The sequence below is a fragment of the Nerophis ophidion genome, linkage group LG08 (assembly GCF_033978795.1).
Source record: "Nerophis ophidion isolate RoL-2023_Sa linkage group LG08, RoL_Noph_v1.0, whole genome shotgun sequence".
Classification (NCBI taxonomy): domain Eukaryota; kingdom Metazoa; phylum Chordata; class Actinopteri; order Syngnathiformes; family Syngnathidae; genus Nerophis; species Nerophis ophidion.
The window spans coordinates 10,978,329-11,005,298 of record NC_084618.1 but is presented as its reverse complement, the minus strand read 5'-3'; the positions used below and the strand labels follow the sequence as shown (position 1 = coordinate 11,005,298).

Below are 26,970 nucleotides of genomic sequence, written 5' to 3'. Positions count from 1 at the left end.
AGTCGAAAAAACGGAAAATAACAGAGCTGAGACCCAGTGTTTGTAATGTGTTGAAAATGAAAATGGCGGCTGTGTTACCTCGGAGACGTCACATTCTGACGTCATCACCACATGAGCGATAAACAGAAAGGCGTTTAATTCGCCAAAATTCACCCATTTAGAGTTCGGAAATCGGTTAAAAAATATATATGGTCTTTTTTCTGCACCATCAAGGTATATATTGACGCTTGCATAGGTCTGGTGATAATGTTCCCCTTTAAGACATGATTAGCTAGTTAGGTAGTTCCTCTCTTCATGGCAACAAATAAAGTACATTTCTTACAAGTACCATTATCACTGGAGGATGAGGAATAGCTTAACATGCTTCACTACACACCGTAGGAGGATACAATAGCTTACTGGCATCACAATGCAAACAAACGCCATGGATGGATTTACACCTGACATCTACTGTAATGATACCAAGAACAAGATCAATACTACTATGATTACAACAATATGTTGTTATCGTCTCAAAATATGTTTTTCTTTTCATTTCATATTATGTTTATAAAATCAGTATATATGTCCCTGGACACATAAGGACTTTGAATATGACCAATGTATGATACTGTAACTACTTGGTATCGGATCGATACCTAAATGTGTGGTATCACCCAAAACTAATGTTCTATCTACATTTGAACAGAAGTGTAGATAAAACATGTTAAAACAGAAAACAGCGCGACAACTACCCTTTACATCAGTATTTCTTAACCATATTATTATTGGTTTATTAAGTATTATATTTTATTTTATGACACTGTAACTACTTGGTATCAGATCGATACCTAAATGTGTGGTATCATCCAAAACTAATGTAAAGTATCAAAGAAGAGAAGAATAAGTGATTATTACATTTGAACAGAAGTGTAGATAAAACATGTTAAAACAGAAAACAGCGCGACACCTACCCTTTACATCAGTATTTCTTAACCATATTATTGTTGGTTTATTAGGTATTATATTTTATTCTATTATACTGTAACTACTTGGTATCGGATCGATACCTAAATGTGTGGTATCATCCAAAACTAATGTTCTATCTACATTTTAACAGAAGTGTAGATAAAACATGTTAAAACAGAAAACAGCGCGACACCTACCCTTTACATCAGTATTTCTTAACCATATTATTGTTGGTTTATTAGGTATTATATTTTATTCTATGATACTGTAACTACTTGGTATCGGATCGATACCTAAATGGGTGGTATCATCCAAAACTAATGTCAAGTATCAAAGAAGAGAAGAATGAGTGATTATTACATTTGAACAGAAGTGTAGATAGAACATGTTGAAACAGAAAATAAGCAGAAATTAACAGTAAATGAACAAGTGGATTAATAATATTTTTTTAGTTTGTCCCTCGTAATGTGTAGAAAATAATAGGTGTATAAATGACACAATATGTTACTGCAGACTAATTAGGAGTCTTTGTTTGTTTACTCCCGCGACCCCGAAAGGGAATAAGCGGTAGAAAATGGATGGATGGATGGATGTTTGTTTACTTACTACTAAAAGACAAGTTGTTTAGTATGTTCACTATTTTATCTAAGAATTAAATGACAATAATAAACATATATTTCATGTACCCTAAGATTGTTCTGTTCAAATGAAGACAATAATGCCATTTATTTGTGGTCGAAATACATTTTGGTTCCGGTACCCAAATATTGGTATGGAGACGACCCCCAGGTCCGACATGAATGAGTTTTCTTGTGGTCCAGGTCTCCTCCCAGGCCCAGTCCAGGCAGCCTGAACTACTCTGACGAGGACGTGAGCACCAAGTACAACGACCTGATCCCGGTGGAGGCCAGCAGTCTGACTGAGAAGCCTTCGGAGATCTCCGACTCACAGGTACAGTAGCTACTCTCTCCTCTCCTCTGGTGTTGTTTTGCATTTACATACCCCCCCCCCCCAAGTAGTCCTGCATCATGTGCACAAACATCTGCAGTGTTCTGTGGTGTACTTCAGCACACCTCCATGCCTTTGGTCCGCACAGATCCCCCACATAGACACCAGAGTGGTTGTTTTAGACACCTGTGATCCACTTTTGTAAGAATCTACAGCACCAGTGTCAAACATGCTTTAACGCACAGGTGTCATACTCAAGGCCCGGGGGCCGTATCTGGCCCGTCACATCAGTTTATATGGCCCGCGAACGCCTAGGAAAATATGCATCAATGAAATACCTTATCTTTACTTACTAAATGCATTTGTTCTTTCCATTTTGAGTAAAAAAATATTTAAAAAAATATATATATTTATATATATATTAGGGGTGTGGGAAAAAATGTATTCGAATCGAATCGTTTACGTTGTGCGATTCAGAATCGATTCTCTTTTTTTTTTAAATCTTTTTTTTTTTTATTAAAAAAAATAAATTATATATATATATATATATATATTTAATCAATCCAACAAACCACTACACAGCAATACAACAACAATGCAATCCAATTCCAAAACCAAACCTGACCCAGCAACACTCAGAACTGCAATAAACAGAGCAATTGAGAGGAGACACAAACACCACACAGAACAAACCAAAAGTAGTGAAACAAAAATGAATATTATCAACAACAGTATCAATATTAGTTATAATTTCAGCAAAGCAGTGATTAAAAATCCCTCATTGACATTATCATTTATAAAAATAAAAATAAAGTGTCACAGTGGCTAACACTTGCATGGCATCTCATAAGCTTGACAACACACTGTGTCCAATATTTTCACAAAGATAAAATAAGTCATATTTTTGGTTCGTTTAATAGTTAAAACAAATTTGCATTATTGCAATTAGTTGATAAAACATTGTCCTTTACAATTATAAAATCTTTTTTTTTTTTTATCTACTACTGTGCTAGCATGTCAGCAGACTGGGGTAGATCCTGCTGAAATCTATGTATTGAATGAATACAGAATCCTTTTGAATCGGAAAAATATCATTTTTGAATCGAGAATCGAATCGAATCGAAAAAATCGATATCGAATCGTGACCCCAAGAATCGATATTGAATCGAATCGTGGGACACCCAAAGATTCACAGCCCTAATATATATATATATATATATATGCACTGCATGAAATTGCATACCTTTTAAATGTTAATATTACGCAATAATGCAACAAAGAAATATATCACACACCTTTGTATTGGATAAAATAAAAATAAATACTTCAATATATGCTTGACTTATGGTTTCAAAGCAAGTTATCCATCAAATTGTACACTGTAAAGAGGAGCATAGATTTTACGGTAACATTTACAGTGGCTTTTACAGCATATTGCAAACCTACATTTTTTAATATGTATATATATATATGGACTGCACTCCTTCAACATTTGTAGAAAACTCCTGTGGATTTACTACCAGTCTGTGGTTGCCAGTGTTCTGTTCTACATGGTAGTGTGCTGGGGGGGCAGTACATCTAAGAAGGACAGCTCCAGACTTGAGAAACTGATCAGGCGGGCCGGTTCTACAATGGGAATGAAACTGGACTCACTGGTGAGGGTGGCAGAGAAGAGGACTGTTGACAAACTAGTGAGCATCCTGGATGATGCCAGTCACCCTCTGCATAGTGTTATCAGTAGCCAGAGAAGCCTGTTAAGTTCTAGACTGCTTCATCCCAAGTGCAGGACTAATAGACTCAAAAACTCCTTTGTCCCACACGCCATTAGACTGTACAACTCCTCTCTGGGACGGGGGGTGGGGGGTACTAGGATGACAGGGGATGCAAAACAATAACAGTGCAATACGTTTTTCATACCATGGTCACTACTGCCTACTTTCTCTTGTTATATTCTTATTTTACTGTTATATTGTTATTCCCATTGTTGCTTTTTAGTTTTTATTCTTATTGTAATATTTCTCTATTTTGTTTCCATTTAAACCCCCATTATTTACTTTTTACTTTTATTTAAATTGATCTCAACTCTGTGCAGTGCTGCTGGAATTTTAATTTTCCTGAAGGAACTCTCCTGAAGGAATCAATAAAGTACTATCCATCTATCTATCTATCTATATATATATGTATATATATATGTATATAAATCCATCCATCCATCCATTTTCTACCGCTTATTCCCTTTCGGGGTCGCGGGGGGCGCTGGCGCCTATCTCAGCTACAATCGGGCGGAAGGCGGGGTACACCCTGGACAAGTCGCCACCTCATCACAGAGCCAACACAGATAGACAGACAACATTCACACTCACATTCACACACTAGGGCCAATTTAGTGTTGCCAATCAACCTATCCCCAGGTGCATGTCTTTGGAAGTGGGAGGAAGCCGGAGTACCCGGAGGGAACCCACGCATTCACGGGGAGAACATGCAAACTCCACACAGAAAGATCCCGAGCCTGGATTTGAACCCAGGACTGCAGGAACTTCGTATTGTGAGGCAGACGCACTAACCCCTCTGCCACCGTGAAGCCCATGTATATAAATCAATCCAACAAAATAATACACAATACCATAATGATACAATTCCAGTTCCAAAACAAACATGACACAAAACAATCCAAAAGTAGTCAAACAAAAAATGTATAATATCAACAAAAGTATCAATATTATTAAAAATTCCAACATAGCAGTGATTAGAAATCCCTTATTTACATTATCATCACAGCCATTCATAAGAAAATTTAAAAAATCAGTTTATAAACTGTAAATTAAAAAAAAACTCGACCAATATTTCACTATAAAATTTTGCCAACGACGCTGTTTTTTTACTGTAAAATCCACGGTTATTGTTACTGTAAATGGAAAAATTGTACCACATTTATTATTATTATATACTGTTACTATTTCTTAAGCTATCTTATTTATTTTGTCTATTCAATATGTTGAACAAACTACCTTCAATTTTACACTAAGATTCTGGCAACTAAGCTGCCAGTATTTTACCGTAAAAAAACTTAAAAATGGTAAATAAAAAGTAGGTACAACTCTGGTTTTCTGACATTCCCACACTAAATGAGTACGAGTTCCTTGAAAGTCTTTAAAGTGTTCGCCTCTTCTTACCAGGTGCATGGCACAATCATTCGTAGACGAGATAGTGAAATTTTTCCTTTTTTTCCCCTGTAGCCACATGGTTGTTAACGTTTTTCAGAGCACAAAAAGGGACTTTGGTGTACGTGTGCGCGAAATAGGGACTTTTGTCGAGGCCAGAACCACTTATTCATGTTTACATTGATTCTTATGAGGAACTCTACTTCACTATACAAACCTTTCGATTAACGAACTTTGTTCAAGAACTAAAAACGTTTGTAAATCTTAGTTCCACTAGATATTCTTTGGTGACAGTATCCCCAAACTGTGACACCATGTCATGTTCATGAGGAAGCTCACCTTGTTTCGCACACCACTCCTTCATTTCACTCGTCTCCACTTCAACACACATGAGCTAACTTGGCTAACATTAGCAACAATCGTGGACAAACAAGACAATTCTCACAACAGACCACAACTCTGGTTTTCTGACATTCCCACACCTTGAAAGTCTTTAAAGTGTTGGCCTCCTCTTACCAGGTGCATGGCACAGACATTCGCAGACAACAAGATAGTGAAATTTCTACTTTTTGTCCCCCTGTAGCCACATGGTGGTTAACGTTTTTCAGAGCGCGAAAGGGACTTTTGTCGAGGCTAAAACCAATTATTCATGTTTACATTGATTCTTATGAGGAACTCTACTTCACTATACAAACCTTTTGATTAAAGAACTTTGTTCAAGAACTAAAAACGTTTGTAAATCTTAGTTCCACTGGATATTCTTTGGTGACAGTATCCCCAAACTGTGACACCATGTCATGTTCATGAGGAAGCTCACCTTGTTTCGCACACCACTCCTTCATTTCACTCGTCTCCAGTTCAACACACATGAGCTAACTTGGCTAACATTAGCAACAATCGTGGACAAACAAGACAATTCTCACAACAGACCACAACTCTGATTTTTTGACAATTCCACACTAAATGAGTATGAGTTCCTTGAAAGTCTTTAAAGTGTTGGCACAAACATTCACAGACAACAAGATAGTGAAATGTTTCCTTTTTTTCCCCTGTAGCCACATGGTTGTTAAAGTTTTTCAGAGCGCGAAGGGGACTTTAATGTACATGTGCGCGAAATAGGGACTTTTATCGAGGCTAAAACCAATTATTCATGTTTACATTGATTCTTATGAGGAACTCTACTTCACTATACAAACCTTTCGATTTACGAACTTTGTTCAAGAACTAAAAACATTTGTACATCGAAATTCCACTGGATATTCTTTGGTGACTGTAGTCCCAAACTGTGACACCATGTCATGTTCATGAAGAAGCTCACCTTGTTTCGCACACCACTCTTTCATTTCACTCGTCTCCACTTCAACACACATGAGCTAACTTGGCTAACATTAGCAACAATCGTGGACAAACAAGACAATTCTCACAACAGACCACAACTCTGATTTTCTGACATTTCCACACTAAATGAGTACGAGTTCCTTGAAAGTCTTTAAAGTGTTGGCCTCCACTTATCAGGTGCATGGCACAAACGTTTGCAGACAGCAAGAGAGTAAAGCCACATGGTTGCTAACGTTTCTGAGAGCGCTGCCTGACACACGTAACTTGCCATCTAGCGGACCCATATTAAACAACTTAGAGAGTTTGAATCGCAACCTATTCAAGATGTTACATTGACTCAGTTTATTTTTAATGCATCTTTTTGGCATTTTCCCAAGTATCATTCCATGACATGTCTTTTTCCAAATCAATCATCCATTTCCGGATGTGCTCACCCTGCCCACATACGGCACAGTGGAATTAATCTGACTCCAACCATTTTTTTCAAGGTTGGAGTCATTTTTAAATCAAATGTATCAGCCTGATTCTATGATATTTATCGTAAATCCCAAAGCTTGGTGAAAATGGTTTGCTTGAATCTTTTTTTAGATTGTTCAAAATACTAAGCTGCTATGTAAATCTGCTTAGTCCCTTTTCAAAAACACCCGCGTTCATGCGGACCAAGCCTTTTCCATCTGCTGAATCAAAACGGATCGGACCCCTCCCTCTATTCCCATTAATCCGCCCGCCCACCGCCACGTGTCTTTCGTCTTGTTACGGAACATTTGATTCCCCGACGTCTTCCATGTTGTTTTCCTCTGTTGATGTCAGCCCCCCGGCTGCTTTTTATCCCAGCCAAGTGAAAGGGTCAAGGCTGCAATCCAGAATTGCCATTGTTTCAGACGACCTCCGGTGGGCTTCTTCCCAAATGATCTCTGAGCATCTGTCGACATTCCTGCTATGGACTCCAAAACCCCAAAAATCTCTCGTCAGGCCCACCAATCCCTCCCTTTCTCCTCGCAATGAACCTCTAGGGAAAGGAGCTTTGGCTGCTGGATAAGGTTCTCCACATTTCACCACCTGTCTGAAGTGCCTCCTGCTCCGGGCCCGAGAAAACTTTCAAACTTGTTTCCCCGGCCCCCATATCCAAAAATCCAGGAATGCTCTTTGGGGCTTTAAAGAGCTTCTTTCTCTCGGCGTCCTCTTTAATCCTGCAGCCAGCAGGGAGACGTCGAGCTGGGCAAGCTGACACAGACTTGGAGGAGATCTGTGACTTTAGATTTTTACCTTTTTTAGACATAAGCGGCCAAGCAGAGACGACCTTCAACCGTTGCACTCTGTAAATCATGCAGAGATTCACTTTCTTACTTTCTTTCTTTCTTCACCATCTTATGTTTTTTTCAGCAGCTATGACGGCGTCCTTGGCTGAGGCTCAAGTGGGAATTATGTCTGCAATGTTTGCACAGACTTGTGATGTCACTAGCCCAGATAAAAACCAGTCCTAAAGCTTTCACCCTGCTCGACAAAATCTTCTTTTGAGTTTTGATTAAACCCGTTTGGTTGAAGGAATATAACTGAAGCTCTGGTTTAAATATTTCCGTCTACTGATGTTTTAATCCCAAAAGTACTGTTTTGCTTGTGCGACGACCCCCACTTTCCACCCAAACCCCCCCTGAGTCGCTGCAATAATCCATAAATGCAGGACAAAGGACTGACCCCACTCGGCTGTTTTGGGATGGGACGGGGGGAGGAGACCACTGAAACGTACCAAACTGCAGCAGAGACAAGACTCCATCTGTGTACATACTTTACCAGAAGATAACTAGATCATTCTAGCCAAGGTTTAACTCCAAGGACCACGGGGTGTTTGGTTTATTAGTTCAGGGTTAGGGATAGATTGGGTTAACAAGTTTTCTGTTAGGGTTGGTGGTTAGTCGGTTTGTTCCAATACCATTTTATTTTTTGAAAAAAGTATCAAATTGTATTACGATACTTTTCTAAATAAAGGGCACCACAAAAAATGGCATAATTGGCTTTGTTTTATTCAACATTAAACATATGTTTATTGTTGCAAGTTTGTCCTTAAATAAAATAGTGAAAATACTAAACAACTTGTCTTTTAGTAGTAAGTAAACAAACAAAGACTCCTAATTAGTCTGCAGTAACATATTGTGTCATTTATACACCTATTATTTTGTCTATATTATGAGGGACAAACTGTAAAAATGTATTATTAATCTACTTGTTCATTTACTGTTAACATCTGCTTATTTTATGTCCTAACATGGTCTATCTACACTTCTGTTAAAATGTAAAAATGACAGGGCTTCCCACACATTCATTTATTGATAGTGGCCCGCCACAAAAAAATTACGGCCGCCACAAATAAAAATCTAAACATTTTTTATTTTATTTTATTTATTTATTTTTTTCGGCTTCTGACTCGCTCGACCGCTCATAAAAGCAATGGGACTCTGTCTGTGAAGGGGAGCTTGTAGTTCCATATTATATAAATATGTAAATATTATATATATATATGTATATAAATATGTACATAAAGTATTTTAATTATATTCCAACTGCGCGTTCTTCTTGGTCATCGCCCCCGCCCCCCGAACACACCCCCACAAATAGATGCCCGACCTGTGGGAAACACTGAATAACTTATTCTTCTCTTCTTTGATACTTTACATTAGTTGTGGATGATACCACACGTTTGGGTATGGATCTGATACCAAGTAGTTACAGGATCATACATTGGTCATATTCAAAGTACTCATGTGTCCGGGGACGTACTTTCTGAATTTATAAACATAATATGATTTTTTTTTTTTTTACGAAAAAAGATATTGTGATGCTAAAAAATACCGATGTAATCATAGTAGTATCGACTTGATACACTCTTGTACTTGGTATCATTACAGTGGATGTCAGGTGTGGATCTACCTATGGCGTTTGTGTACATTGTGATGCCGGTGAGCTATTAAATCCTCCTACGGTGTGTAGTGAAGCATGTTTAGCTATTCCTTGTCCTGCAGTGATAATACTACTTGCAAGAAACTTACTTTATCTGTCACAATGGAGGCGAGGATTAGTGATTTAGAAGTAGCTAAAACACTGCGGATGGATGTTAGCAGCTAACTAGCTAGCCACGTCTTAAAGCACCTCTTCTTGAAGGTGTTTCAGTGTTATAACTTCACCTTTATCTTTACTTTTTACACCAAAATGCGTCCATTCTCCCTTTTCTGTCTACACACTGTGTCTGCTTGTAAGTACTCTGTGTGTGTGCACTGCCAAACATGCTCCTCTGCTTGTAAAACCAGAAATGTCACAACGACGGGAGGACCGGCACTTTCTGGAGGCGGTATAGTACCGAATATGATGCATGGGTATCACAGTACTATACTAGTACCAGTGTACAGTACAACCTTAGTGGTTAGGGTTTTGGGTGAATCGGGTGTCGGGTTGGAAGTTAGGTTGACTAAGTGCGGCCCGCAGCTTATTTTGTATTGGCCCGCAACACATTCTAAAGACAAAATAAAAAAATCCCGTTTGGAATATTATACACAAAAAAACTACAATAACCAATCTTGGGAGTCTGCTAGCATTAACATGCTAACAGTTAGAATGTGTCAAGTACAAAGACATGTGACTATGAAGCATATGCATGTAAAATTAGCTAAAAAAGTTAGCATGCTAATGTTGGAATGCTAGGCATCACTTATCGAGTTAAGTGACTCTGTGGTGTTAGGCTGCAGCTCAAAAAGTGAGCATGCTAATGTCAGCGCGTTGATTGATTGATTGAAACTTGTATTAGTAGATTGCACAGAACAGTACATATTCTGTACAATTGACCACTAAATGTCCAGAATCGGGACCCAGGATGGACCGCTCGCCTGTATATCGGTTGGGGACATCTCTACGATGCTGATCTGACTCCGCTTGGGATGGTTTCCTGTGGACGGGACTCTCGCTGCTGTCTTGGATCCGCTTTGAACTGAACTCTCGCGGCTGTGTTGGAGCCACTATGGATTGAACTTTCACAGTATCATGTTAGACCCGCTCGACATCCATTGTTTTCGGTCCCCTAGAGGGGGGGGGGGGGGGGTTTGGCCACATATTAGGTCCTCTCCAAGGTTCTCATAGTCATCACTGGCGTCCCACTGGGTGGGAGTTCTCCTTGCCCTTATGTGGGTTCTTCCAAGGATTTCATAGTCGTAGTGGTTTGTACAGTCCTTTGAGACATTTGTGATTTAGGGCTATATAAATAAACATTGATTGATTGATTGATAAATCAAACTTGTTTAAGTCATGGTTAACAGTTAGCATGTGTCAAGTAGCAATGTATCTAACTGAGGGGTTTGGCTGGAAAATTTGGCCAAAATGTTAGCATACTAACAATTAGCATGTGTCAAGTTCCAGTGAGGTGTTTAGCTGCAAAATCGGCTGAAAAAGTGAGCATGCTAATGTTCGTAATGCTACCTGAGGCTGAGTCACTACTACTGTAATATTGGTATTTTAAGATGTAACATTTTTATACTAAATTACATTAATACTTACATAAAATATGCTATAGTACCAATTTATGGTTTTGGGTAGGCATTTGAGGTTAGGGTTTTGATTTGGGTGTGTGGCTGAGGTTAGGGGATGGGGTTTTTGATAGTTTGTGGTTATTGCTAAAGTTACGGTCTGCTAGGTTTGGGTTTAGCTTCGGCATGGGGTTTGGTTAGAACTCGGGATGAAGTTAGGGTTTTAGTCCAAAGAAAACCATCACCATGTTGTGTTCGGCCTCATTCTGACATGACATTCTGCTACTTCGTGTTTGAACACGTGAGCAAAGAATCAACATTCCAAAACAAAGTGAAGACTGAGTCTTGCAGTACTTACATGACACTTTGCTAAAGACTTGAGTGGCCTTCATCCCGTCGAAGGATTCACGCCGAGCGTTCTTGACATAACAATGGCGACTATCCACCCCAACATTTCGATGAATGCCTTTCTTCATACGAAGCCTTAGTGGAAACCAAAATCGATATAAGTAGATATAATTAAAACAGTTGCCGACTTACCTCACTAAATACACACCAGCTACAACTCAGTGGCCTATTGGTTAGAGTGTCCGGTATTATTGTTCCTGTAAAAAAGAGGAGCCAAACAAATACTGTACAGCAGGTTTTTACAGCTAAATGTGAATATAGCAATCTGCTTTTTTGAAAGCTTCCAGTGACGTGAGGATGGCCGCTGACTCTGGTCGCTACAAAGTTTTGGTTTTACTCGATTTGACATCCGTCTTTCATACTGTGGATCACAGGATACTGATGGATGGCCTCAAATCTGAGACGGGGTTGTCTGGTGCAGTTCTCCATTGGTTTACTTCTCATATAAATGGAAGAACGTTTAGTGATGTCATGTCCAAGGTGTCCAACCTGGCATGTGGTGTGGCCCCGGGTTCTGTTCTGGGATCTGTTTTATTAGGGACAGGATGTCCCTTTGGGACGGAGGACCCTATTGAATTTCTAAGGTTTTATTATTATTCTTTATTATACGGCCGCCTCTTTGAGCTGTAATTTGACCCCCTTAACATGCTTCAAAACTCACCAAATTTGACACATACATCAGGACTGGCGAAAATTGCGATCTAATCAAAAAACTAAAACCCTAAATTGCGCTCTAGCGCTCCTTAGGAAGAAAACACAGACAAAATTGTCTCTAACTTCCAGTAGGAACGTCGTAGAAACATGAAAAAAACCCCACTATGTAGGTCTCAGTTAGACCTATATTTCATACACTCTTACCTCCCAGCTAAAAACAACAATTGCAATTCCCCCTTCAGTAAAAAGTTGACTAAAAAAAATTTGCTTTTTTTTTTTTAACATTATATCCTCTGATGCCGTTTGTCGTTTCAGCTTCGAATAAGCAAGAGAAGAGAGATTGAACCCTTCTGATTAAAAGTTGATGAAATAGTTTTAATCACTGCTACGGTTTTGATTTTATCAGCCTTCAAAGAACCGCTGCACTGAAAACCATTTCAAAGATGGCCACCATGCGCACACACAGTGAGGGAGACAGTTATTTTCCCGTACCGTCTGCTGCTGTTGCACACGCACCAACATTCGTGGGGGAGGAGCTGTGATTGTCTATACCATGGGTGTCAAACTCTGGCCCGCAATTTGGCCCTTGAGGCAATATCAATTTAGCATTAGAGCTGGCCCGCCGGTGTTATAGAGCGTCAGTGCCGCTTTAACACCGCATTCACCGCTAATACTCATACTTGCCAACCCTCCTAATTTTCCCGGTAAACTCCCGAAGTTCAGTGCCCCTCCCGAAAATCTCTCGGGGCAACCATTCTCCCAAATTTCTACTGATTTCCACCTGGACAACTGCCTTTAGTGTTCTCTACAACCTGTCGTCACGTCCGCTTTTCCACCATACTAACAGCGTGTCACATAATATTTGTGGCTTTTACACACACACACACACACACACACACACACACACACACACACACACGCGCACGCGCACAAGTGAATGGACGGCATACTTGGTCAACAGCCATACAGGTCACACTGAGGGTGGCCATACAAACAACTTTAGCACTTTTACGAATATGCACCACACTGTGAAGCCACACCAAACAAGAATGACAAACACATTTCGGGAGAACATCCGCGCCGTAACACAACAGAACAAATACTCAGAATCCCTGGCAGCACTAACTCTTCCGGGAAACTTCCAGCAAACTGACCCATAATTAACGTTTTATTCATGCATTTTCTCTTGCTACTTCAAAGCTTGAATGTTTGGTTCATTGATTATTGTTATTTTATTTTCAAATGTATTATAAGCCTGTGGGAAAAAATGTGATATTTACCTCAGAAGATTGCAAATAGAAAAAAAGGCATAACATTTTTATTGAAATTTTATTTGATATGCCATTGATATTTTTTTCAATTATTATTATTATTATTATTTGAAACAGGATTTTGCATGTCACAAAAGTTATATAAGCCTTGCTTGTTCAATATTTAATGCAAAACTTGTTTGGGTCCCTATTAAAAGGTTATTTTGTTCAAACTTAGCCCGCGGCTTTGTTCCGTTTAAAATTTTGGCCCACTCTGTGTTTGAGTTTGACACCCCTGGTCTATACCAAGATGGCTGCCAGGTGCCGTAGCTAAGCCCGTATGTTTTAAAGTTGTTGTTTTCCTGCAGATCGTAAAAACAACTGTCCGACATTCTTTATTTTGGGTACCTACATATGGTGCCTGACTGTTGTGGCGTTTTAAGGCCATCTGCACTTTTTATGCTATGGTAAAGAAAGACAATGAATGGTCCGGTTTTGATTTTATTAGCCTTCAAAGAACCGCTGCGCTGAAAAACATTTCTAAGATGGCCACCGTGCGCTCACTCAGAGAGCTAGATGTTTTTTCTTCTGTTTTTTTTCCTACCGCTCCCAGTATGTAATCTTATAAATGGCATAAACGCGCCAGTGACACAATATTACAATAATATTAACATTAGTTGTGCTTCGCCCTTGTGTGGAATATTTTTTTAAGATGGCCGCCGGCTAGCTAACGCTTATCAGGGCTTGGGTCGCGGGGGCAGCAGCCAAAGCGGTCCCGTCCAGCGCTGCTTGCAGCTTTTATTTTTGTTGTATCCGATGCCGCTTGGAAGGTTGATCAGTAGCTTTAAAAATGTTTGTTATTTCCGCGCAGATGATATTCAACTGTTAAGCTCCTTTAATGATTCAGACTTTCACTTTTTATTAGAGTTTTTGGAGTGCAGATCCTGTATTGAAAACTGGTTGTCCTCAAATTTCCACCGGATAAATTCCGACAAAACTGAAACTGATAATTGCTCCCGATAGAAAGCTGCCCCTGATCAAGAACTCCCCTTGGTGCTCTGGGTGCACGTGTTCAAAACAGCCTCAGAAACCTTGTGCTTGTGCTGGGTCAGTCCAAGTCTTTGGAGGGTCTCTGTCGTCAACTGACCAAAAACTGTTTTTAATCACCTCAGAAATATTTCTAAAGTGAGAAATTTGCTGTCAAAATTGGATCTGGAAATGATCATTCATGCGTTCATTTCGTTTCGCGTTGACTATTGCAATTCTCACTTCACTCTTTTCAACAAGCCAACGCTAAAGAGACTTAAGACGGTACACCATGCAGCTGCCAGTCTTTAGACCGCTGCACCCAGACCAGCCCATATCACCCCCATTTGATCCAGTCTTCATTGGTTTCCCGTTCAATTCTGCATTGAGTTTAAAATTTTAGTCCTGACATTGCGTGCTTTGCATGGTGGGACCCTTCAGCTATGGCCCTACTCTTCAGGGTCTTCAGGCCAGGGTCTTCTAAAGATCCCAAAAAACCCGTGGAGACCTGGCATTCCAGGCTATAGCTCCCAGACTCTGGAACAACTTGCACCAGTCCGCCCGTGATCTTGACTGTGTTAGCACTTTTAAGAAACGTTTGAAAACTTTTTTTTTTTGGTAGAGCTTTTAGTTAATGCACCTTTTAACTATCATTTTCAATCACCTTTGATCTTGTTGTTTTCATTGAATTGTTTTACTTCACCTAAGTTTGTACAGCGCTTTGGGATTTTATCTGTGAAAAAAACGTTATAAATAACATTTACTTACTACAGTCAAAAGTTTACATACACTTGTAAAGAACATAATGTCATGGCTGTCTTGAGTTTCCAATCATTTGTACAATTAATTTTTATTTGTGATAGAGTGATTGGACCACATACTTGTTGGTCACAAAACCATTCATGAAGTAGTTTTTTTTTAAAAAATGAATTTATAATGGGTCAAAACAGCTCAATTTTTGTTTCATCTCACATCACATGGACAAAGATAAGACCTTCTGGAGGAAAGTTCTGTGGTCAGATGGAACAAAAATGGAGCTGTTTGGCCACAATACCCAGCAATATGTTTGGAGAACAAAATGTGAGTCCTTTAATTCCAGGAACATCAAACCTACCGTCAAGCATGGTGGTGGTAGTATTATGCTCTGGGCTTGTTTTGCTGCCAATGCAACTGGTGTTTTACAGAGAGTAAATGGGACAATAAAAAAAGGAGGATTACCTCCAAATTTTTCAGGACAAGCTAAACAAGTCTATGTCTGAAAACCAACAAATATAGCTGAACTGCACCAATTTTGTCAAGAGTGGTCAAAGATTGAAGCAGAATCTTGCCAGAAGCTTGTGGATGGCTACCAAAAGTGCCTCATTGCAGTGAAACTTGCCAAGGGACATGTAAGCAAATATTAACATTGCTGTATGTATACTTTTGACCCAGCACAATTGCTCACATTTTCAGTAGATCCGTAATAAATTCACAAAAGAACCAAAAACTTCATGAATGTGGTAGTATTATGCACTGGACCTGTTCTGCTGCCAATGGAACTGGTGCGTTACAGAGAGGAAATGGGACAATGAAAAAGGAGGATTACCTCCAAATTCTTCAGGACAAGCTAAAATAATCAGCCTGGTGGTTGGGTCTTGGGCACAATTGGGTGTTCCAACAGGACAATGACCCCAAACACAAGTCAAAAGTGGTAAAGGAACCAGGCTAGAATTAATGTTTTAGAATGGACTTCCCAAAGTCCGTGTGGACAATGCTGAAGAAACAAGTCCATGTCAGAAAACCAACAAATTTAGCTGAACTGCACCAATTTTGTCAAGAGTGGTCAAAGATTCAAGCAGAAGCTTGTGGATGGCTACCAAAAGCGCCTTATTGGAGTGAAACTTGCCAAGGGACATGTAAGCAAATATTAACATTGCTGTATGTATACTTTTGACACAGCACAATTGCTCACATTTTCAGTAGATCCGTAATAAATTCACAAAACTTCATGAATGTGGTAATATTATGCACTGGGCCTGTTTTGCTGCCAATGGAACTGGTGCGTTACAGAGAGGAAATAGGACAATGAAAAAAGAGGATTACCTCCAAATTTTTCAGGACAAGCTAAAATCATCAGCCGGGATGTTGGGTCTTGGGCACAATTGGGTTTTCCAACAGGACAATGACCCCGAACACACGTCAAAAGTGGTAAAGGAATCAGACGACAATTAAAGTTTAAGAATGGACTTCCCAAAGTCCGTGTGGACAATGCTGAAGAAACAAGTCCATGTCAGAAAACCAACAAATTTAGCTGAACTGCACCAATTTTGTCAAGAGTGGTCAAAGATTCAAGCAGAAGCTTGTGGATGGCTACCAAAAGCGCCTTATTGGAGTGAAACTTGCCAAGGGACATGTAAGCAAATATTAACATTGCTGTATGTATACTTTTGACCCAGCACAATTGCTCACATTTTCAGTAGATCCGTAATAAATTCACAAAAGAACCAAAAACTTCATGAATGTGGTAGTATTATGCACTGGGCCTGTTCTGCTGCCAATGGAACTGGTGCGTTACAGAGAGTAAATGGGACAATGAAAAAGGAGGATTGCCTCCAAATTCTTCAGGACAAGCTAAAATCATCAGCCCGGAGGTTGGATATTGGGCACAATTGGGTGTTCCAATAGGACAATGACTCGAAACACACATCAAAAGTGGTAAAGGAACCAGGCTAGAATTAAAGTTTTAGAATAGACTTACCAAAGTCTGTGTGGACAATGCTGAAGAAACAAGTCCATATCAGAAAACCAACAAATTTAGCTGAACTGCACCAATTTTGTCAAGAGTGGTTAAAGATTCAAGCAGAAGCTTGTGGATGGCTACCAAAACCGCCTTATTGCTATGAAACTTGCTAAGGGACATGTAACCAAATATTAAAGGCCTACTGAAATTAGATGTTCTTATTTAAACGGGGATAGCAGGTCCATTCTATGTGTCATACTTGATCATTTTGCGATATTGCCGTTATTTTTGCTGAAAGGATTTAGTAGAGAACATCCATGATAAAGTTCGCAACTTTTGGTCGCTAATAAAAAAGCCTTGCCCTTACCGGAGGTAGCAGACGATGTGCGTGTGACGTCACGGGTTGTAGAGCTCCTCACATCTGAACATTGTTTAGCTAGAGCTATTCGGACCGAGAAAGCGACAATTTCCCCATTAATTTGAGCGAGGATGAAAGATTTGTGGATGGGGACGTTTAGAGTGAAGTAATAGAAGATTTCAGATGTAATTAGACACATTTACTAGGATAATTCTGGAAGATCCCTTATCTGCTTATTGTTTTAATAGTGTTTTAGTGAGATTGTAAAGTCATACCTGAAAGTCAGATGCCTGCGGTGAACGCCAGTGTCTTTAAGAGAAGCCAAGATCACAGCTGTTTTTTTGAGCTGCAGGAGGAGGTCCCATAATCCACTGAAATCTCTGGTAAGAGCACAATTTTCCCATCCAAAAACTTGCTGGTTGACGTAGAGAAACATGTTTGCTTGACCGCTCTGTGTTAAAGCTCCACAACAAACAAAGAAACAGCGGCTGTGTTTCGGTGCTAAAGGCAGCTGCAATCCACCGCTTTCCACCAACAGCATTCTTCTTTATAGTCTCTATCATTATTTGAACAATTTGCAAAAGATTCAGCAACACAGATGTCCAAATTACCATGTAATTATGCGATGAAAAGAGACTACTTTTAGCCGTGTGTGGTGCTGGGCTAATATGTCCGCTACAACCCGAGACGTCACAAACACACGTTATCATTCCACGACGTTTTCAACAAGAAACTCCGCGAGAAATTCAAAATTGTAATTTAGTAAACTAAAAAGGCCGGATTGGCATGTGTTGCAATGTTAATATTTCATCATTGATATCAATCAATCAATCAATCAATGTTTATTTATATAGCCCCAAATCACAAATGTCTCAAAGGACTGCACAAATCATTACGACTACAACATCCTCGGAAGAACCCACAAAAGGGCAAGGAAAACTCACACCCAGTGGGCAGGGAGAATTCACATCCAGTGGGACGCCAGTGACAATGCTGACTATGAGAAACCTTGGAGAGGACCTCAGATGTGGGCAACCCCCACCCCTCTAGGGGACCGAAAGCAATGGATGTCGAGCGGGTCTAACATGATACTGTGAAAGTTCAATCCATAGTGGCTCCAACACAGCCTCGAAAGTTCAGTTCAAGCGGATCCAAGACAGCAGCAAGAGTCCCGTCCACAGGAAACCATCTCAAGCGGAGGCGGATCAGCAGCGTAGAGATGTCCCCAACCGATACACAGGCGAGCGGTCCATCCTGGGTCCCGACGAGTGGTCCATCCTGGGTCTCGACTCTGGACAGCTAGTACTTCATCCATGGTCATCGGACCGGACCCCCTCCACAAGGGAGGGGGGGACATAGGAGAAAAAAGAAAAGAAGCGGCAGATCAACTGGTCTAAAAAGGAGGTCTATTTAAAGGCTAGAGTATACGGACGAGTTTTAAGGTGAGACTTAAATGCTTCTACTATCAGACTGCGTGGTCGGCCTTTAACATTGCTCTATGTATACTTTTGCTCACATTTCCAGTAGAGCCATAATAAATTCATAAAAGAAGCAAACTTCATGAATGTTTTTTGTGACCAACAACTATGTGCTCCAATCACTCTATCACAAAAAAATAAGAGTTGTAGAGATGATTGGAAACTCAAGACAGCCATGACATCATGTTCTTTACAAGTGTATGTACACTTTTGACCACGACCAGAGGTGGGTAGAGTAGCCAGAAATTGTACTCAAGTAAGAGTACTGTTACTTTAGAGATGTATTACTCAAGTAAAAGTAAGGAGTAGTCATCCAAATATTTACTTGAGTAAAAGTAAAAAGTATGTTGTGAAAAAACTATTCAAGTACTGAGTAACTGATGAGTAACTTGATTGTTTAATGATTACGGCAACAAATAATGCACAAAAACATAAAAATAGCAATGAGCAAATTCATAGCCAGGAATATCTCTTAAGCAACTAAAACAATAATATATATTAAATAATAATACATTAAAATAAAAAAAATTAAGGCAAATTGAGCCACAATAACTTAACAGCACCATAGGCTCAGTAGGCATTGATTGATTGATTGATTGATTGAAACTTGTATTAGTAGATTGCACAGTACAGTACATATTCCGTACAATTGACCACTAAATGGTAACACCCCAATAAGTTTTTCAACGTTAATCAATTACTTAATAAATGACCAAGTCGAGGTGATCTACCTCATATATACATATACACACATATCATATGTATATATATACATATACATACACACATATCATATATATGTATATATATACAGTATATCATTTATAGTTATTTATTTTGCCGTTTTTGTTGACATGTTAAAGGTGATTTAATGAATATACATATATATTCCTATCTTTCATGAAGACAAGAATATAAGTTGGTGTATTACCTGATTCTGATGACTTGCATTGATTGGAATCAGACAGCATTGCTGATAATGTCCACATTTTCAAATGGAGGTGAAAAAAAGTTCCTCCTTTCTGTCTAATACATCATGAAAGTCGTTGGTTTTTCGCATCTTATTTGTCCAGCTTCCATATTCGTTTTTTATACACTTTACAAGAAATACATTGGCGGCAAACTCCGTAGCTCGCTCGCTTGTTTGCGCTGGCTTTCGGAGACTCTTATTTTGTTAGCGCAGGTGCGATGGAGCGGCACTTTTATTGTGAAGACAGGAACTGTGCGATCAGTCTTTAGGCTTTTGACGGGAAGTACGATTGAAATAAAAAGTGTCTTTTTTCCTTTACACTTTTGATGAATTGATTGAAACTGTTATTAGTAGATTGCACAGTACAGTACATATTCCGCACAATTGACCACTAAATGGTAACACCCCAATAAGTTTTTCAACTTTTTTTAGGTCGGATTCGACGTGTGACGGTCACGTGACCGCCTGGTTTTGTTTGATTGGTGAAACGCAGGCATGCGTAGTTCCTACTTTGAATGCGTGTAGTGGCTGCTGTAGGCAGGAGCTCTGTGCTCTTGTGTCATCCTTTTGTGTTTCCCTCTTGTTTTCATGTGGTATTATATTTTTTTGCGTTTTGGTCCGGGACCCTTTGGGACTGTGTGACAAGGGGTGGCACTTTCGTGACCTCTGTGGTGCTTTTTATGGGGACTTCTGGATCTGCCTCCCGGGAGCCTTTTGGCCATGGAGACCAGCTGCAGGGTCTCTGCTACACCAGAGTCTGTTTGGATGTACTGGAGGAGATGCGGATGAGGGGACAGGACTGTAGAGCTAGCACTGAGCTACTGGGACGGAGAGGCTTCGCGGTGTCTTGACTGGGTGAGCAGGTGTCGGACACCTCAGTCACCTTGGACGTAACCTCGCTATTCCATGCGGACTGGACACTGGCCGAGAGTGGAGTCGGCTGTCTTGGTTGCCTTGTTGGGTCTGCTTCTGTCTCTGACCATGCCCCCTCCACCCCAGCGGACGATGGCGTGGAACACCGCAGAGGCCACCACAGTGGATATGTTTATTTTACTTTTTATTCATAGCTGTATGTAGAAGTGTCTGGTTGTATCTGCTGCTTTAATGTCTTTAATGTCCTCTGTGTTCTTTGATGTTTGATGTTTCCCTCTTACACACATGGAAGAGGGATGTGTACTATGGCTATGAGTTGTTGTTTTTTCTGTTTTGTTTTTTTTCCCTTGGCCTCAGTCTGCACCCCCACTCCAGGGCCTAGGCTAAGACCGATTTTTTTAATTTTATTTTAATCTTCTATCCCCCCCCCCCCCCCCCCCACCCCCCTTGTTTACCTGTATGTCATCTTTTTTTTGTAAAGGGCGCTGGAAGCCGGCAGACCCGTCAGCGATCCTGTTCTGTCTCCCTGTAATGTTTGTCTGATCTTGAATGGGATTGTGCTGAAAATTGTAATTTTCCTGAAGGAACTCTCCTGACGGAATAAATAAAGTACTATCTATCTAAAGCGTGCATTAACAAATCGATAAAAAAAAGTAGCGAGTAGCGAGCTGATTGTAGATAAATGGAGCGGAGTAAAAGTAGCGTTTCTTCTCTATAAATATTCTGAAGTAAAAGTAAAAGTATGTTGCATAAAAACTACTCTTAGAAGTACAATTTATCCCAAAAGTTACTCAAGTAGATGTAACGGAGTAAATGTAGCGCGTTACTACCCACCTCTGACCATGACTGTATACATCACACATACACATTGGCCCTCTGAATGTGGCCCCCGAGTCAAAACATTTGCCCAGCTCGAGGCTAGCAGGGGAAGGTTGTAGCTTGACTCATGCTGTGATGTGCTGTTCTGTCCACCCATAGGAGGCGCTGGTGTTTTCATACGGAACAGGTGGCCTACATACACTTCCACTACATTTGGTGAGGTTCCCATGGCTGCCTGCTTGTTTCTTCTCTACATGTTTTTAGCCCACCCGGTCTCTGTTGCTAGTTCCCATTCAAAGACTTCCCCATGTGGTCCGCCGACCTGGTTTACTCTGAGGGTGCAAAGGTGGTGGTCCGGGGCGTTGGGCGTTACGTTGACTTGTTTGCCATCTTGTGTGTTTTTTTGGGGGGGACGCACGCTTCATCCATTTGTACAAATCATGCTTTGATCATCTCCCGTGGTTGCTGGTGATGTGTGCTCCTAGTGTGCATGTGTGTTTTGTTCCAGGGGTCCTAAATACAGTGGGGCAAAAAAGTATTTAGTCAGCCACCGATTGTGCAAATTCTCCCACTTAAAATGATGACATATGATGAAAATTACAGACCTAGGTACACTTCAACTGTGAGAGACAGAGTGTGAAAAAAAATCCAGGAATTCACATTGTAGGAATTTTAAATAATTTATTTGTAAATTATGGTGGAAAATAAGTATTTGGTCACTTCAAACAAGGAAGATCTGTGGCTCTCACAGACCTGTAACTTATTTTTTAAGAAGCTCTTCTGTCCTCCACTCGTTACCTGTATTAATGGCACTTGTTTGAACTCGTTATCTGTATAAAAGACACCTGTCCACAGCCTCAAACAGTCAGACTCCAAACTCCAATATAACCAAGACCAAAGAGCTGTTGAAGGACACCAGGAAAATAATTGTAGAACTGCACTAGACGGGGAAGAGTGAATCTACAAAAGGCAAGCAGCTTGGTGTGAAAAAATCAACTGTGGGAGCAATTATCAGAAAATGGAAGACATCCAAGACCACTGATAATCTCCCTCGATCTGGGACTCCACTACAAAATCTCATCCCGTGGGGTCAAAATGATCATGAGAACGGTGAGCAAAAATCCCAGAACCCCACGGGGGGACCTGGTGAATGACCTGCAGAGAGCTGGGACCAAAGCAAAAAAGGTTACCATCAGTAACACACTACGCAGACAGGGAATAAAATCCTGCAGTGCCAGACGTGTCCCCCTGCTTAAGCCAGTGCATGTCCAGGCACGTCTGAAGTTTGCCAGAGAGCACATGGATGCTACAGCAGAGGATTGGGAGAATGTCATGTGGTCAGATGAAACCAAAATAAAACGTTTTGGTATAAACTCAACTTGTCGTGTTTGGAGGAAGAAGAATATTGAGTTGCATCCCAAGAACACCATACCTACTGTGAAGCATGGGGGTGGAAACATCATGCTTTGGGGCTGTTTTTCTGCTAAGGGGACAATTGTCTGTGTTAAGGAAAGAATGAATGGGGCCATGTATCGTGAGATTTTGAGGCAAAACCTTCTTCCATCAGTGAGAGCTTTGAATGGTTGACCAAATGCTTATTTTCCACTTTAATTTACAAATAAATTATTTCAAAATTCCTACAATGTGAATTCCTGGATTTTTTTTTCACATTCTGTCTCTCACAGTTGAAGTGTACCTATGATGAAAATTACAGACCCCTGTCATCATTTTAAGTGGAAGAACTTGCACAATCGCTGGCTGACTAAATACTTTTTTGCCCCACTGTAATTCATCTTCATCCTTAACCTTAGCATCGCTAACCATCACCGCACTGTGGCGCTAACCCAATTACACGGTTCTCTCACAGGGCAGCGACAACGAGTACGAGGTGGACCCCAACCGCCAGAAGACCCACTCCTTCGTCAACCACTACATCAGCGACCCCACCTACTACAACTCGTGGCGCCGCCAGCAGAAGGGCATATCCCGAGCGCAGGCCTACAGCTACGCCGAGTCCGAGTCGGGTGAGACGGAGCACGGCGCCCCGCCGCCGCTTCCCCCGCTGCCGCCTCTGCCGCCCCAGCTCAGCTCGCCCAGCCCCCAGCCCCAACAGCAGCAGGCCCAGGGACAGCCCCAGGCCCAGCCCCAGGGTCAAGACAGCCTCTTCAGGCCTAAAGGCAGCCGGACTCCTACCCCGTCGCAGCAGAACCCCCCCAGCCAGCACAGCGCCCTCTACAGGCCCCCCAGCAGCCTGGCCCCCGGATCGCGGGCCCCCATCGCCGGCTTCTCCTCTTTTGTGTGAGAATGACACCCCCCTGGCCCCCCAAAAAAATAAGGACTAAGGAAATTTCTGGCTGATCATGTGATTTGCGCTTGGTTTTCATTTCCTGATTTTTCAACAAGACTTTACGCAACACTTTAGCGTGCAAGTGTGCCACCCGATGACACCGACACACCCTTTCTGTTGGCATTTTGACTTTGTTTGCATGACTTATTTGCTCCTTATTTTAACCTTTGCACACCTTCAAAGTGGTACTATCTTTGTATGCTGTACAAAAGTCACAAGAATCCTTGAATCGACACATATACCTGTATATAATATATGACATATATTATATTTACAGTATGTAGTGGACTAGTCCATGCACACTCGGCATTAAGGGACTATACATAGCAACACGGACAGAAAAGTGCTTTGGACGCTGCGCCTCGAGCGCGCCTTGACTCAGAGATGAGCCGGACAATACGAGGAAGTGTATATCAACAAAGTCCAAGCGATGCCTTTGACACCGACCCAGAAGATCGCCGCGGACTTTTACTGGATTTTTTTAACGGCTCTCAAACACCTTCTGGATGTTTCTACAGGTTTTCACGGCGCCCCCGTCAGCAAGTTGGGTAGTTTAGCCGCGGGATTGTCGGGACACAAAGGTGCCATGGCCGTTAATCAAGCTGTATTTCCGTCGTCCATTGCTTTATATATATGTGTGTGTGTGTGTGTGTGTGTGGTAGCACACTTCCTAAGCTTTATACTTCACTATGTGTGTGTTTTTTTTATCGAAATCGTCCTGAAGTAACGCCCACGGAGGCTTAGCCCCGCCCACTCACCGTGTACGACTCGATGGTGTTTGCCTAGTTTGCATCCTTCAAAAGATGTCATCCAATTTTGTTTTTTGGTTTCATTTTCTTACTTTAGATTTTTTTTTTTCCTGTGGGGTGATTGTCATTGTACGCCACAACATGCTAATCGTGCAGAAGAGTGAATATATGATCACAGTACATTTCTGAAATAAATTATTTTTCAATGTTAGCAAGGTCTGCGGCTTACTTGGAAAGACGACAAAAATACTGGGTAGCGGACGTATAAATGTAGTTAATTTTGTAAATAAATACGACAACAAATAAGTAATATTAATCTGGTTTCTATAGTAAACAAAAACTATACAAAATATGTGATACTAAAAAATATAGGTTTATAGTAGTTAAACTAGAAAGAAAAACAACAAATATGATACATACCGTATTTCCTTGAATTGCCGCCGGGGCGATAATTTATTCAAAACCTCTTCTCACTCCGGAGTTTACCAAAGGCATGCGGTAAAGGCAAGCATGTGCTAATTATTTTAAAACCTCTTCTCACTCCGGTGCTTACCAACGGCATGCGGTAGATTTAGGCCTGCGCTTATAAATTTGAGTGTGATGTAAGTTTACCATCATGAAAAGCACATTTAATGAAAAAACGTTATTATGGTCTTACCTTTACTTATAAATGAAGTCCATGCGCAGCTCCTTCTGATCAAAAGCATCGATACCTTGTTTATCGATGCATATATATATATATATACACACATATATACATACATATATATATACATACATACATACATATATACATACATGTATATATATACATACATACATATATATATATACATACATACATATATACATATATATATACATACATATATATATATATATATATATATATATATATATATATATTTATTTTTTTTCTTCCCTTTTTTAATTTAATTTTTTAGGTACACACCTCAGAGTAATATATATATATTAGGGCTGCAACTAACGATTAATTTGATAATCGATTAATCTGGCGATTATTACTTTGATTAATCTATTAATAATCGGATAAAAGAGAAAAACTACATTTCTATCCTTTCCAATACTTTATTTTAAAAAACAGCATACATGGACCAACTTTAAAGGCCTACTGAAATTAGATTTTCTTATTTAAACGGGGATAGCAGGTCCATTCAATGTGTCATACTTGATCATTTCGCGATATTGCCATATTTTTGCTGAAAGGATTTTGTAGAGAACATCGACGATAAAGTTCGCAACTTTTGGTCGCTAATAAAAAAGCCTTGCCTTTACCGGAAGTATGTACGCATGACGTCACTGGTGTGAGGGCTCCTCACATCCTCACATTGTTTATAATGTGAGCCACCAGCAGTAAGAGCAATTCGGACCGAGAAAGCGACAATTTCCTTATTAATTTGAGCGAGGATGAAAGATTTGTGGATGATGATATTGATAGTGAAGGACTAGAAAAAAATAAAAATAAAATGCAACGGTTCCGGGCGGCGGCAGTGTGAGTGTTTCAGATGTAATTAGACACATTTACTAGGATAATTCTGGAAGATCCCTTATCTGCTTATTGTTTTAAGTGTTTTAGTGAGATTGTAAAGACATACGGTGAACACGCCAGTGTCTCAGAGAGAAGCCGAGGAGCCAAGCTCACAGTTGCTTTTTTTGACAGCTACTGCAGGAGGACGCATAATCCTCTGATGTCTCCGGTAAGATATATATCACAATTTTCCCATCCAAAAACATGCTGGTTGACATAGAGAAACATGTTCGCTTGACCGCTCTGTGTTAAAGCTTCACAACAAACAAAGAAACACCGGCTGTGTCTCGGTGCTAAAGGCAGCTGCAATACACCGCTTTTCGCCAACAGCATTCTTCTTTATAGTCTCCATTATTAATTGAACAAATTGCAAAATATTCAGCAACACAGATGTCCAAATTACTGTGTAATTATGCGATGAAAAGAGACAACTTTTAGCTCTAAGTGGTGCTGAGTTAATATGTCCACTCCAACCAATAACGTCACAAACACACGTCATCATACGCGTCATCATTCCGCAACGTTTTCAACAAGAAACTCCGCGGGAAATTTTAAATTGTAATTTAGTAAACTAAACTGGCCGTATTGGCATGTGTTGCAATGTTAATATTTCATCATTGATATATAAACTATCAGACCGCGCCGTCGGTAGTAGTGGCTTTCAGTAGGCCTTTAATGATCCACAAGGGAAATTGTTCTGGCACCATGTCCTTTCGACTTGCCAAATGAAACAAGGCAAGTGTTACAAAAATGTTTTTTTTTTTTTTCTAAAGTGCACCATTGTCCAAAGTGCACAATAGCAATAATTTTGCTTAGGGGAATTTCAAACCTGGCTACTACCTATTCCAACCATTCTGAAATGTTGGA

The 26,970-nt window shown here is 40.3% G+C and overlaps 1 protein-coding gene and 1 long non-coding RNA gene across 3 annotated transcripts in view; one reads left to right on the top strand and one right to left on the bottom strand.

Moving 5' to 3' along the window:
• The window catches only part of sdk2b (sidekick cell adhesion molecule 2b), a 653,132-nt gene extending 628,367 nt beyond the window's left edge, over window positions 1-24,765 (top strand). Inside the window, 2 exon segments of the mRNA XM_061907681.1 lie at window positions 1,770-1,899; window positions 23,326-24,765. Coding sequence (XP_061763665.1) covers window positions 1,770-1,899; window positions 23,326-23,760 — 565 coding nt within the window. The 3' untranslated portion in view covers window positions 23,761-24,765.
• The window catches only part of LOC133557311 (uncharacterized), a 106,473-nt gene that overhangs the window by 67,393 nt on the left and 12,110 nt on the right, over window positions 1-26,970 (bottom strand). For both annotated transcript variants that reach the window (XR_009807743.1, XR_009807744.1), the window contains one exon: window positions 11,262-11,386. This is a non-coding gene — a long non-coding RNA (uncharacterized LOC133557311). The remainder of the gene's footprint in view (window positions 1-11,261; window positions 11,387-26,970) is intronic.